Source organism: Lepisosteus oculatus, chromosome 1 (genome assembly GCF_040954835.1).
Source record: "Lepisosteus oculatus isolate fLepOcu1 chromosome 1, fLepOcu1.hap2, whole genome shotgun sequence".
NCBI classification, from domain to species: domain Eukaryota; kingdom Metazoa; phylum Chordata; class Actinopteri; order Semionotiformes; family Lepisosteidae; genus Lepisosteus; species Lepisosteus oculatus.
This window is the reverse complement of record NC_090696.1, coordinates 32,071,415-32,086,515: the sequence shown is the minus strand read 5'-3', so window position 1 is coordinate 32,086,515 and position 15,101 is coordinate 32,071,415. Positions and strand designations below refer to the sequence as shown.

At 36.0% G+C, this 15,101-nt stretch overlaps 1 protein-coding gene across 2 annotated transcripts in view; it reads left to right on the top strand.

The window, feature by feature from the left end:
* Positions 1–15,101, top strand: part of focad (focadhesin) — a 92,814-nt gene that overhangs the window by 51,790 nt on the left and 25,923 nt on the right. For both annotated transcript variants that reach the window (XM_069189288.1, XM_069189290.1), the window contains 7 exons: positions 1,203–1,324; positions 6,565–6,657; positions 8,726–8,814; positions 10,923–10,964; positions 11,320–11,428; positions 12,190–12,306; positions 13,950–14,188. In XM_069189288.1, the coding sequence (XP_069045389.1) occupies positions 1,203–1,324; positions 6,565–6,657; positions 8,726–8,814; positions 10,923–10,964; positions 11,320–11,428; positions 12,190–12,306; positions 13,950–14,188 (811 nt within the window). The remainder of the gene's footprint in view (positions 1–1,202; positions 1,325–6,564; positions 6,658–8,725; positions 8,815–10,922; positions 10,965–11,319; positions 11,429–12,189; positions 12,307–13,949; positions 14,189–15,101) is intronic.

The window sequence follows — 15,101 nt, the reverse complement described above, 5'->3', positions numbered from 1 at the left end:
TCTTGACTACGTATTATAATATTGGTGTTCTTCACTCAACAGAATGCTCACTGGTGAACTGTAGTGCAAGGACACTGTATGTCTGTAAATGTATAATCTTGTCAGTGTTTTGAATGTCCTGGTTTCTTCAAAATACATTTTTTAATGCACTTGGTGGTATGACAAAGATTTAGTTGTGTGCTTTCTTTGACAAGCAGCAGATTTTATCCAGTGGTGTAAAATTAATAAACTTGGTATGCTATATTATGTAGGTTTTCCCCACAAAGTGTGCAATCATTTGATTTTGTTACAAATCATTATTTTGAAGTGTTCCTTAGCCTCACATACTTATGTTTATTCTTTTATTTGATGCTTCACTGATGTAATATATTGGCTGTAAAAGTGCCTAGAGTTGATTATATTTTTGAATAATTCAAATATAATCTTAAAATTGGTTTTCTTGCTCATTGTTATGGGATTTGATCAAAAGTGTAACTGCACATTGGATTAAAAATTCACAAGTTCTACAATTTAATTTACAAGATTTAATTTTATACTGCATATATTGATCAACAACAGCAAATTTACAGTTAGGATAATGAAAATCTTTTTTGAAGCAGGTGAACTTATATTTTTTTAAAAGACACTTAATCGGTAAATTCTTTATGTTTATTAGCATTTTTCATCAAGCACATTGATTGATACAGGGGCTGTTATGAAAGCCAGAAGCTACTAGAAATACAAGCTGTACATCTGAAATGCATGCTTTACATGAAATTTTACAAACAAGAGGAAACCATCAGTTCATCTAGATCATTTGAGAGTTGGAGCTGAATGATTGAAGGATTTCACCCAAACATTTTTTTAGAAAAGCCAGTCTATCAGCTTCAACAACCTTGGTAGCTTCTTCCATGCTTCCTCAACACTTTGCACCAGATTGAAGATGCTATTTTGTGATTGTCTCATTCCTGTTGAGGAGACAACAGAACCTGTTTACTGGTCTCTATATCTTAGGTGCCACATGTAATCCCAGCTCATTTGACAGATATGTGGGATCAAGTGGGCTCATGTCTGGAGAGTAGGGTATGCATGGTATAAGTGTCACATTTTCATGCAAAGAAACAGTTATTATGTAGGCAGCTTAAGGACCTTGAAATGTATTAAATGGGGGCTTGCTCAAAACTAAAGGTCTTAGGTGTGCTTGCCTTGCTGTTATGTTTCAGCTGGTCTACTGCTATGCTACGACCTGCCCATTCAGACTGACAGAGATGGAAGGCCAATTAACCGTTTCCTTGTTAGTAGAGGACGCAGCTTTCAGCAGATGTTGGCAGCCCTTATTCATGAGGTATTTTATTTTTCACAAATTATTTTTTTTAGCTTTAACAATTTTCAGGCAATAGCATAAATATATTTAATTTATTTGATTATGTAACTGACCATGTAATTTTAACTAAATGAATTAGTTGGAATTGCGGTTTATACTGCAAGACAGATGTTTAAAAGTCAGATATAATGTTTTTTTTCTTAAACTTCACTAAGAGAAAATCTCAAAATCTGTGTGCAAATAATATTTTAAATATTCTCAAATAGTCAACCTTACTCCTGTCTTATGTAATTTAAATGGTTATTCACAACATTTCCACATTGCCACTTGAAACCACTAAGACAGGTTTTTAGTCTCATACACAAAGCCGTCACCAAATGTCATAGGTGTGACAGTCATAGTCATGCCTTACGAGTGTGGGATAAATGACCAAAACTTCCTGTTGTTAAACCACAGATAATTCGGTAGACAGTTTTGTGTCCATGTTGGAAGAAAAGTCAGTAAAGCATCGTGTGGTAATGGGTTGTGAAATCTTACAAGAAAAGCAATGAAACCTGAAGTTCTCCACTCAATCACTTCTTAGAAAGGAGCTTGTCGTAGAAGCTTCATAAAGACACATACTGTATATTGTCTGCTGTGTTCGTAAATGGAGAGAAAACATTTCACGTGATCAATGCTGAGGTGGTCACGCGTAACCATGTTCATATGATGTAAAAGCCTTGAGAGACACAGCTGTTAATGTCAAGCTTTCTTAATGATTATTTTTCGGCGGCGAGGGCACCTGGGAGATCACAGCTGTCTTCACATTCAGATTTTGAAATTTAGTTCAAAAATGAAAAAAAAATTAAAGCACTTAGTATTTTACAGTAACGCAATGGTCCACCCTGATCAAGATTGTTTCAGAAAAAAGATGTAGAGGTGCTTTTCATTTATAGTATTGTGTAGTTGTGCTGAATTCAATTGGTGTGTGCTCACATTTTGTCACATAGACTCGCATTTTGATAAACATTAAATTTATCAATTTGAACATAGGAACATTCAAGGGAAACAAGACCAGGCCATCTAACTCATTTGGTTCTTAGTAGTTAATTGATTTGAGGACAAAAGTACATCTTCGCCTCAGTGGATGGGTAAGGTTTTCCAGACTTCCATGATTCTTTTTCTTTGTGGATTTAGTTTTAAATATATATAGTTTTAAATTTTAGAAAAAGATTGAAAGAACGTTACACAGACATACAGCTAGCAGCTGTTCTATGTTTAGAAGCCTTTCAACACCATATTAGAGCCACATCTGGAGGTGAACAAGGGGAACTGTATACAGTTCACCTACACCTCAGGTATCACCTCTGCAGCTGTAATTGAAAGTCTAAATTATGTAACAAAATTAACAGTAGGTTGAAAAAAATATTACTTTTTAAAAGCGTAATATTTCAAATACACTGTGTAGATTAAGAAAATGTTCTCAAGTCACAATTATAAGTAATATTACACAACTGATCAATAATATGAAAAAGAGCCAAATGTTATAGCCATATCAATAATAGACAGGTAGACTGTGGTGGCAAATGCATTCACTGATAGCATTGGAATTATAAAATACTCTATAAATATTGACAAAAGGTTTTTGCCAGAATGTAATCCCATGGCAAGGAAATGTAGAGAAATTGCAAGCACAGGAAATACACAATTCTGTTAGGGTTTGCTCTTTGTTTCTGTGTTCAACTCGTTTAACGGTATGGGCCAACAAAGCTGAGTTGAAGGGTTTTCCTCCCTTTATGCTGATGACAGGGTTAATTATCTCAGTCATGTTGATTTTTACATACAGTATATTACCATTGGAAAATTGTTCCTGAATTTCAGTACAGTACTTTGTTAACACAGCATCACATGCATTAAATTAACATTGTTGGACAACATTTTCACGAGACACTCCAATGCATCAATCAAACACAATGGACTAAGTCACCATTATACTTGAGCCTTTGCCTGACAAGCCTATACTGTTACCTCCAACAGCTGAGCATGTGCTGCTTTCTGTGTCAATAAAAAAATGCACTGTCAATATTTTTTTCTGAATCACTTTCAGTGTATGCGGATGAGAAGAAAAGGAACGTTTTGACAGTACTGCCTTTTTCTATTTTATGAAAAAGCACAATGATGTGATAATGGTCTTTATCATCATGGTAAAACAGTGGTAACTTTTATGAATAACTCCCCTAGTGTTCTTTTTTTTACCCCTGATATGACTCATGCATTTTCATTCAAACAGCTCCCTTTAATGGCATACTTTGACTGGCAGCTTTGATAGTTATTTTCTCCTCTAGTTTTTGATGTATAGCTTAAGACCATCAAAAGCGTAATTGAGAAAAATTACCTTAATTTTAACCACATTACTCTTCTAGACTTTTTTCAACTTGCAGGAAGCGTTCTTGGTTTATCAAGCACAGTAGGCTGCACTTAGCTCTTTGTAAGGCAAATTGATGGGATGGAATTTATTAAGAGTAAAATCTGGATTATTTTTATATGGCTTCAACCACTAAGTCTTCAAATTTGTAGTAGACTAGCTATATTACCACATCTGCCTTCTTCAGTCATTATTAACAGACTTAATACTTAAGTGTCTGTTAGTATCCAGGTGTTAAAGCACTTGAAAATTCTTAAGACAAAGAAAATATTGGCAAAAAGTACTTAAATTAAAGCTTTGCTTTCTTTGTTTACACACATCATGCTTGAAATTAAATCTTTGATGACATTTGTTTCCACAGACATTAAATCATGCGTGTTACTTAAATCATGTGGTATTGTTTTGGAGTGTAGACAAGGGCTAGTAAACAATTGCTACATTATGATAGTAGTATTTCACTATGATAGTAGTATTTCACGTTACCTCTTAGCTGGGGGGAGGGGATCTTGGAAAAACCTGCCACATTTTAGAACATTTATTTTTTAGAATATTCATGATATTTTTCATTTTTATTTCCGTTGTTTCTTATTTGAAGAGCTTGGAACGTTTTTTTGCTTACTGACTTCTTCAGAGGTACGGTACATGAAAACATATTTTTAAGATCCCTCAGATCTTTCTTAACCGTCTGGTGGGGGGACAATGGCCCAAAAATATCTCATGCCTGTAACAAAAGTGCTTTACTTAAACCAGAGTCTGTATGACTGTACAATGGTTTGAGGTAAAAATGCTTTTTTTTTATCAAACTCATTTAAATTATTACCTCTGAAGTACTTTTTATGGCAATAAATGTTTTGCCTTTTATTTTAATGTTTGATGCATTTGATACATATATTGTGCAGTGCATTCATTCTGCATATTTATAATAAAAGTGAAATTGAACATCTTACAGTACTTGAACTGTCCTCGTAGTGTTCATGAATAATGGATGTTTTTCTTAAAACATATGGGAACCATGATGAACCCACAGCTCGACTTGTTTGGCTTAAAGGAAAACCCTCTTCATTTCTTTTGGGACATTTCCAGAAACGCAGCCACAGGCCACAGGCCACATTTGTTCCCCCCCCCCCCCCTCTGCTTTTGTCCCCGTGCACTGGCCGTTGCAAGAAATTCAGAAACATGACAACATGCTGGTGTTCATGACCCCTGAACCACTTCGCACGTCTGGAGGAGATGGCCTACATAAAACAAAGTCCACTAATTGCTATTGCAGCTGAAAGTCATGCAAGCTGATTCCATTTAACATCCTTGGGATCAGCAAAGGGCATTATCATTCAGGACATCCCCTTTATTCGTAGAGTGTGAAACCTGGACACTAGCAGCATGTGGAAGTGCCACCCGGCCTTGTTCTTCGCATTCTGTGTTGTGCTTGCCCTAGTGCACAGGGACAAAGAAACTGTGCAACAAGTGAAGGAGCTGTCTAGTCCCACCTACTGGTGAATGTGCCTTTTTATCACAGGACCAAACCTTAACTGAACACTCTGTAGCTTTTCATTTGCAGACTTTCTTACCTTTTTCTGGTCCAAAGGAGATCTTTATATAGTGTGCTGCAGTAAAAGGGAGTTTCAGGATGATGTCAGCTGATCTAGGGCTAAAAAGCTTGAAATGAAACCATAGTCTCTAAAAGTTAATTCAAGTAATACAATAATACAGTGCACTTTGTCTATACAGTATCTTGCAAAAGATATCTTGCATCTTATCTGTATCTTGCAAAAATTAATTAAGTTATCATGACATCATTCTCTAAAGAGTTTCAACTCTTACCTTACTGATTGCTGACACTTTGTCTCTTTTGAGGGTTTCTGTTCTCATGGTGGGTTAGTTAAGTCTAGTGTTCCTCAGGACTTGATACCAGGTGGCACCCTACTGTTTTTACACAGTCATACTCCCACTTGGATGGTTATTAAGATTGCATTTGTCTAAATTATTATTTCTATGCTGATGATACTCAAATCTATATCCATACTAAACCTGACGCTGAACTAGCGGTTTCTGCTCTCTAATTGCATCTCTGATATAAAATCCTGGATGGCACACAATTTCCTTCACTTAAATTGCTTCTCGGCACCTCCCAACAAGTACTGTATGTAAAGACAATGCAGCAACCAATGGCATTGTACTTGAATTTCAACCTAAAATCTAGAATTTGAGGGATTCATTTAACCCATGCTTGACATTTGACCCAAATGTGCCAAATATTGTAAAAACATAATTCTTCCATTATGCCCTAATCTCTGAGGTATCTAAATCTAAAAAAAACTAAACAAACCTCAGAATATCCAGAATTCAGCAGCGAGAACCCTAAACATGTCAAGTACAAGGGATCACATTACTTCTGTACTGGTGTCTGTGCACTGGCTTCCTATAAGGTTTTGTGCTGACTTTAAACACCTCATGCTCAACTATAAGGCTCTATATGGTTTGGCACCTCAGAACCTACCTGACTTGCTATCTTCTTACTCCCGACCCCACAACCTGCAACCTCTGTTCATCAGAATCTAATCTGGATGGCCTTCTATGCCACAAAGCTCTGGAATTCTGACCCCAAGGATGTCAGAGGATCACCTACCCTGACCGCTTTCGAATTCAGACTTAAAACAAGGAAGGTTTTTATTTAATTAGTGTCTGTGTCTGCACTTTGCAACTTCTTAATCCCTTGTGTATCTTTGTGCAAATTTTATCTCTTATCTTTGTTTTTATTATTATTATTATTACTACTACTACTACTACTACTACTACTACTACTACTACTACTACTACTACTAATAGTGTTGCCTGATGATTGTACTCCTCTCTGCAGGTCAATATCCAGCCATCAGAGTGGCACCGCTCCATTCTGCTGCCGCAGGGTTGGCGAGGCTTCATGAGCAGGGCCTACCATGCAGTCTTACAGGTGACAGTGTGACAGGCAAACACCTTTTTCTTCAGAACTCCTGTTATAGTCTTCTTTTCATTTATGAGTCCCAAGATTGTCTTTAGCCTTAAAGTGAAGACATTAAGTCACTCATACACTTGATTATGCAATGCTTCTTTATCCTGTTTTTACCTGCTCAATGTTATGCTAAAGGTTGATTTTCAGACAAAAATAATCACATGCTAGTAGATGATGACAGTGTCTTTTTAGGAAATAGGACCAGTAGAACCTTGCTGTTCAAGTATTATGTTTCCTGAAAATTCCAGTAAAATTGAGGTGCAAACGTATCCATGAGTTGGGACCTCAATTCTGAAATTTCTCACCCCTTTTTGCAACATATGCAGAGCATGCAGTAAGTTAAGATTTTAGAACATTGAGTAATTTACAATGCTTACTGTATGTACTGGAGTTGTGGTGGCAGAAGCTGAAGTCTCAGCCAAAAGGGGGGCACAACTTTCTTTTGTAACGTAGCCCCACTGTGACACTTTTTGCTGAGACTGATCGTCAATGCCATATTAAGGACTTTTTTCCATCTTTGCAATGGTGGGATCGTGGCAACTAGCAAAAACCACTTCAGCATTAATAAGCATACTTATTCGTTTTCCATCATCAGTTTTCACCCATACTTCCACTTTCAGTTGACTCAAAACTATAGTCGTGGTCTCTCTACTGGCATCCAAGGGAAGCCAAAGACTTCACTCTTGTTAATCTATTCAGTAATTCTTACCCATAAGAAACATCACATTTTTTCTTGCTCTTTTCACCAAGCTTGGTACTAATCGCTTTTCTTGTAGATGACATTGGCACAATACACTGTAAATAATGGCCTTCAAAGCAGAAATATACTGTACTGTATTAAGATTGTGACTGATGACTGGAACAGACAAACCTTGAGTAGGGCACGTACACAGACAGGACTCTACTCCACAAGTACACCAACACATTGTTAGTTCAGCACTAGAGCAGCAGTGGGGAAAGGTGCGTCTCTGTGCATTCATTTCGATGACGCAAATCCTTGAAGGTGAAGCCCAGAAAAGGATTGAAGCATCTGCTCCACAACTGCATGCGAACAAGATTTTCTTCCACAGATGTAGAAGTTATTTTAATGTGTCAGACCTCTGTAGTATCAAAGAGAGCATACGTTTACAAATGAGAGGAGGCCATTTATTTATGCAGCTATATTACCCTGCAACTTATAACTGGGAATCCAATGAAGCTCAGCAGTGTGAGACTGACCAGTACCTGGCTGGGAGACCTCCTGGGAAAGATAAGGTCGCTGCTGGTTGTTGTTAGTGCGGCCTTTAAAGTCTTTGTGGGTCCTAATACCCCAGTATAGTGACGAGGACACTATACTGCAAAGAAGGCACTGTCCTTCAGCTGAGAAGGTTCTGACTCTCCATGGCCATTAAAAATCCCTGGATGTTTCTCAGAGTAAGGTGTAATGCCAGTGTCCTGGCCAATTTTCTCTTGGCCTTTGCCAATCATGGTTTCCTAATAATCCCCAATTTATGAGTTGGCTTCGGTATTCTGCTCTCCTCCCCACTGATAGCTGATGTGTGGTGAGCGTCCTGGCGCATTTTGGCTGGCGATGCATCATCGAGGTGGGTGCTGTGCATTAGTAGTGGTGGAGGGGAGTCCCCATTATCTTTAAAGCGCTTTGATAGGAGTGTCCAAAAAGCACTATATAAATGTAAGGTATTATTTATTTATCTCTTAGACTGGGCCTTCCATTACTTCAGACCCAACCATGAGCTTCTTGTTATTTTATCCAAGCTTAGAGATACTTAGCTCCACCCTTAATTGAATAGCAACTTGCTTAATTAAGCCTTTTTCATTGTTTTCAAGTATCAGATATTTGGTGATTTTATCATATAGATCATATTTTAAAAATAAGATGAAATCTGCAACAATTTAAGATGTGAAGATTGTTGAGAAGGTCCACAAATAAAAGGAAAGGCTCACAATAGACAAGAAATTGATGAGCAGACAGGTGCAGATGCTAAGCTTGCTCCTAAAGTCTGTCAACTGTATTGTGTCTTGGCCACAGGGTCGACAAGCAGAGTTGGAGATGCAGCAGAAACATGGCAAAGATAGTCCAGAGGAGCTCCAGTACAAGCAGTTCACAGCCTGGCTCTGGTAAAAAGATCACCTATAGTGCAGTTCTGTGAGGCCAATTTAAGAGTTTTAAGCAACAGCATTTCATTGACTTCTTTAAACAATGTAAGGCTGCTTATCATTCCAAGTAAATTTAGACTTATGGTGGTTCGGGCCGCAGACGTGTATCCTGTCAAGATGGTTGGTTTTAAATATTATTATTTTGTATTTTATTGTGTAACAAAGATGATGAACCTGTATTTAACCAGATGTGTCAATAGGGAACAATTTGTCATTTATTGTGACTTCCTGGAGACCCATTTATCCTGTGACATTTTACTAATGCAACCTGAGTGAAGTACTTTGCTCATGGGCATAACATTGGTGCGCTAGCCACGAACCCACAAAGCTTGTTAAAGTTTTACACCACACTGTACTGAAAAGTGTACTACTGTGCAAGTCCTATATCATATAAATGAAGTTCACTTCTACCTGGAGGCATACAGTAGGTAAACACGAGGCCTGTACAGGAGGAGTATTTTCCCAAGTCTTAATCTTAACAAATCTATATGTTCGACTTGATCAGAAGCAGCAGGTTAGCATCCCATTTTTTATCCATACTTCCAGAGAACTATTCAGAGTCTTTGCCCATGGCTGAGTACTTTTTCCAAAACATTTTCTTAAGTACTCAGTTGCCCTGACTGCTTGAAATGATTAAATTAATTTAAGATAAGTGGTAACCTTTCTACAAATTACTTTTTTGTGAACCTTTACAGCTACTAAAGTAGCTTAGGTTTTAGAAGTTTAGAAAGGTTTTATTCATAGAGAATATAAGAGGAGAGTAACTCCTATGTTTATTAAATACTTTTAAAAAGAAATAATCAACCAGTTAATGTTTGGTGAATGCTGGTGTGGCTAAACTATGACTAGAATGGATTTTGGGAATTTAGTGCCAGTAGAGAAACTGCATACTGATTTTTAATATGATGTATAATTTATTTTATACATGTAGAGTGCATAATCTATATGTATGATCTAGGTGCATCTAGCACCTGTCCCTTTAGTGTAGTTTTCACAGGTTCATCTTAGAACAGATGTGGTACAGACACATTTTTTGGTTGTACTAAAAGTGCATATTTATTGCAGCAACTACAGTCTCACTGGGACACAACCTACTACCTTCCAATTACAAGTCTAGAACCCTGAACACTGCATCCACATTGCGGCATATCTCTAGGCGTGAGAAATTCTTTGGAGCTGTTATAGAAAATTTTAAAAACTAAGTTCCCTAGACAGACTACACCTTAAGTGTTACAGGTTACACGTCCGATGTATGGGATCCACACATTGAGCTGTTTAAAAGAAAAATAAACAATGATTGTAATTCACAACACATTTCTTTCTGTTAATTCTGTTTGTCCATCCTATCTGTAGTAGCTACCAGAGTTAAGATGACTTTGTGGGAATCACAAAAATTGCTGAATGCACATTTTATAATCAGGCTTCATTCAGGACTTTAAATTTAGTTTAAAAAAATGTGTTAAATAGATAGAAAAAAACATATAAATCGAGCAATAATTTTAACATGGGTTGTGATGTTGTAATAATGTTAACAAACATCTTTTATAAAATAGTCACTTATTACTGTTGCCTTATTAATTTCTGTTTTGTATTTATTTAATGCCCGATCTTACAATATACTGCTGTTTTACCCAGTTATCAGCTGTAACTAATAACTTTATCAAATAAAGTATTGTTAAAGTTAAAGGGCTGTTAATGAAGCTTGTGCTATGATGACATTGTTAGCATTTGTTCCTCCTGTAATGTAATGTTAGCAGTTCGTAGGTTACCTCACAGTTCATTGAAATGATTCTGTACCAGCAATGACTCAGCATGTGTCCTACTTCTAGAAGAAAATGTTTTCGTATGTGCTGAGATGTGGGAAACACAAAAATTAGGTAGTCTAAAAGGTGGACTCTTTCTTGCTATGCCATCACAGTGACTGATAAGGTGACTGAGGAAAGAGATGAAAAGCAGTGGGTCTCCTGACTGGAGACTGTTAATCAGCTTGTGTTTGAAGATAAAGCACAAAGATGAACTCTGTACTGCACTGTAAATTTTGTAATCTCTACCTTTTCTCACACATGTAGGGTCAGGGACCAGCTGACTGATGTTGTCAAATCTGCTGCTAAGTAAGTGTTTGTTGTAACCATTTAACTTTCATCTCTTGGATGGTTCTCATCTTCCAGAACCCTCTTGTTTCTTAAAAATATATACTTATACTTCTGTATAATTATTTTCTTATGGGTCTTCTTCTTCAGATGCTCATCTTGGTTCATCTGGATATAAGCTAAAAAGCTCAACCTTGAAGCACATAAAATACTGAAATGCTGAAATGAATGAAATAAAGAAGTTTTAGAACTGTGAATTTAATATTTTTTTGAATTTTATGGTCTTAATTCACGACTCTATATAATAAAAGAATTGAACCATATTAAATAATGTTGGTAACATAGATGCTGGAATATGATTTCTCTGGTTATGCAGGGACAGTCCAGTTGTTCAAGGAAACTCTGTTTTAGCTTTAACTGGACTTGCAATTGCTGTCGCCAAGTATGAAAGCAGCCTGCCAGCTGATGCTGAAATAACACCGGAGGTCAGTTTTCCATGATATTGCAGTACAGTATCCAGACACTTTTGCTTCTAACACATTTGAGTATGAGTATTAAGACATTAAATGTTCTGTGGTTTTAAGACTAACTGCACAAACTACACAAACTATACATTTCTTTTTCAATTTTTGATTGTACAGATGTTTTGTTGATTTTTATTTTTCCTGTAATATTGTCTGGATGTAGATTATAAGTTAGTATGTACAAGAATATGATTTTGTACAAAATCTGAAGTAAAATCAGTATCTGTAAAACAGAAATATACTGAGCGAACATATCTTAAAAATGAAATTCAAAGCAAAGGATTTGTAACTAAACTAAAACATTACACATATATTTTTTTTAAAATAAAGGTACAAAACTGTATTAACATTTGAAAATTAAAAGAATTGGATAAAATGTTCTAGAATTAATAATTGTCTGAAAATGTAAATAAGGAAAAAAACATTTTTTATTTCTGCATAATTTTATGGAGACCCATGTGCCTTGTACTGTAAATCAAGAACTATTGTAGTCAGGTTTTCTGTTATTTGCCGATGGTTCTCAGACTTTAGTCATAACTCTTTATAGCCTCTTTTCTCTAAAATATTAATTTGCACCATTAATTTAGATTAACTTTACATATATTTTACAGCTATATGGTCTATTTTAGATTTCATATTGTTTCATTGATGACTTTGGGTCAAATCATCTTTTACAAAAGTCTGACCTCTTGCTTCACTAAAGCGTGTTTTTCTTATTTTAGATTGGTGCTGAAATACTGTCTACAAAGCACTGGCTGGGCATGGTGTTGGATACTCTCTTGTGTGTTGTAAATAGTAGCTACCGCCCCAAAGGACGAGTGTTTCCTTGGTTTCAGCATGTGAGTACAGTATGTGTTGTGTGTTTACATTAGAATGCTAATTTATGTGGAGGGCCTAGACTTAAGGTTCACGACCTCTTCTTTATGTTCTGCTAATAACTTCATTTCTTAATTGTATTAAATTAAAAGAAGAAGATAATTATATGAAGTTTATGTGCTATTTATTTATTTTTGTACCTTGTCAAACAAAATAACAATTATGGTTATGGTATAAAAGGGTATGATTAACATACCCTTATTTTTTTCTTTGAACATTCTTTGTTTTTTTTGTCATTGTTGATGTGTTGTTGTTGTTGATAAAATTATATCAGAGTAGGGGCTAGTGTCAAGGAAATGTTGCCAGAAATAAGCAGCACAGAGGTTTTAAACGGGGAGTCAATAGCAAAGTGATAAATACTTACTGTATTCCTAATTGTTAGCATCAACAACTTTAATAAAAATAGGTATTCAGTTATGCATTAAAAATGGGTCTACAGGAATAAATACACCCACCTGTTTATAGAAAGGTGGTGTATTTGGTGTTCCTGTAGTGTTTTTTTTTATTTGAACTCCTATCAGCATTCCCCAAAGAAAGGCAAAGTGATTTCACCCTGGGAATTTCTTATGAGAGACCTGGTTATATCCTAATGGCTTATGCACATAATTGCTTTGTATTTGAAACACTAAGCCTGCCAGCAATATAAAACGTTTCTTTTTTAAACAGAAAACAGGCGACAAGAGTTAAATTTATAACATAAGGTGAAGGAAGTGTAGAGAATGGTATGATGATTTTTCTCCACTTGGAAGTACCAAACTCCTAAACAAACAAATACACTACTAAGAAATGATTTGGAAGGTGTAACTAAGGCTTTGTTATTAAAGGAGCTATTACATTTAATTCCTGTATTAAATGTTCATTGAATAGAATAATACATGATTTACAAATCCCCTTCTGTGGAAGAAGTGAAGATTATTGAACTGACTGCCTGCTTGTGAAACCTAAATACTCTACTAATAAAATAGCTATCCAATTAGCGATTTATTGGTAAAATGTTCCCCTAGGCATAAAATCCAAATTAATTTTAGGAGCTCCTTCCAGGTCAACCACAGTATAGTATAAAATAAGATAAAACAGGGCTATTTGGAGATTATTAGTCACTAATGAAGGCTTTTACTATTCAGGTTCCTAAGTGAAAGGTACATTTGTATTGATAAAAACAAACCCTGTTAGCAGGCTACATGCCATTAATAATGTACTTTGCTTATTGTACCTTTACTCTAAAGTTAAGCTCAATGCTCAATCACTAATTTCATAGCAATAAGTATTTCTGAGGTAGGCTCAGTAAAGAAGGTACAAACAATACCTGTCTGTGAAGTTACAAAAATAATACTAAAGTGAAAACTGCAAAAAATCTCTTTTGGGGTTGTTTATAAAAAATATAAGTGTCTTTTTTCCATCAAATGTTGACAGTTGGATATTAGCAGCAGTTTTTCTATTATTTATATTTCTACCTATTTTTAGTTCTAAGCATAGAAATCAAATTGTACACATAGTGATAAAACAGAATTTTAGGAAGATGAAAGCAACTAGCTGAAGGTGATTGGAGAATGTAAACAGCTATGAAAACCCAGCGGGTTTTGTTGTTTTGCTGTTTCTTCTGTAGAGATCTTACTCTGGGGAGAACGCCGCCAGTGCCATAGCACGCTCCTGTGCTGCCCTGGCTCTATCCCTGATGGTACCAGTGTTGATAACTTCCCACAAGGAGAGCATAGAAGAAATCCTCAACACACTTACCATGGGGTTGCCTGGGAGACCGAATGCAGATGAGTCCCAGGCTGTGCAGTTCCACACAGGCCTCGCAATGGGAATGTTCCTCTCGTGTTTGCATGAAGAACGGATTAGGTGGGGCTTTGAAAAAAAGACAGCAGATTTACTGTGTTCATCCTGTAACCACAAGAATGCAAGAACTATTAAGGATGTTCCTATCATTACTTCAACTATGGCAGATATAAAAATCTTTATATTTTGAATTCAGAAACCATGGAAATACCAGTCCTTTGATAACCCTCACTTCGATTGAGATTTTTTACAGTTTATTTTACAGTTCTTTTAAAATGTATTAGGGCAACCTGCAGGAAGTGCATAAGGCTTAATATTTTATTGCTGCCGTTGGTGGATTTTATTTCTTTCATATACTATATCTCAATTGCCGGTTATTATTTTCCTAGTAACATTTAATGCTGCTATTTAATGGCATCCATATTGACACTTGAAAGAAGCCTGGTATCCTCTTTGAGAAAAATATCCCTTCCTGCATAAGAAACGCCTCATTTTCTCAGTTTTAAGTACAGTCCCTCCTAATGTACCCTTCTGGCTTCTGCCTAATATTTCATTGTTGATTCTGAAAATGTCCATTGGATTAACATAGCCAATGCCTTTGTGTAGCTTGAGTACTAAAATAAATTTTCCTCCTAGTTTTTTTTGCTAAATATGACTTCATATTTTGTAAAAAAATAATATTTTCTTCTCTGTAGACTATAAATGGTATAAGTATAATGTGCTTAAGAAACAACCCTTTCCCATAATTCATCATTTTGTATCCCTTCTACCTTCCCATTATTGGAACTTACCTTGCAGCGGCTTCATGGGTTGCCCACAAAAAAGTGGGCAAGGTGGCTGTGATAGTTTCATACTTATGACCAGGAAATCTTTTTTCAGCTAGATGGGTAGATGGATACCAGAGGCTATACTGCATATCTTGAAGTACTCAAATCAAAAACCAATCTTTCCTGGAATGTTCTGTCCAAATATGTTA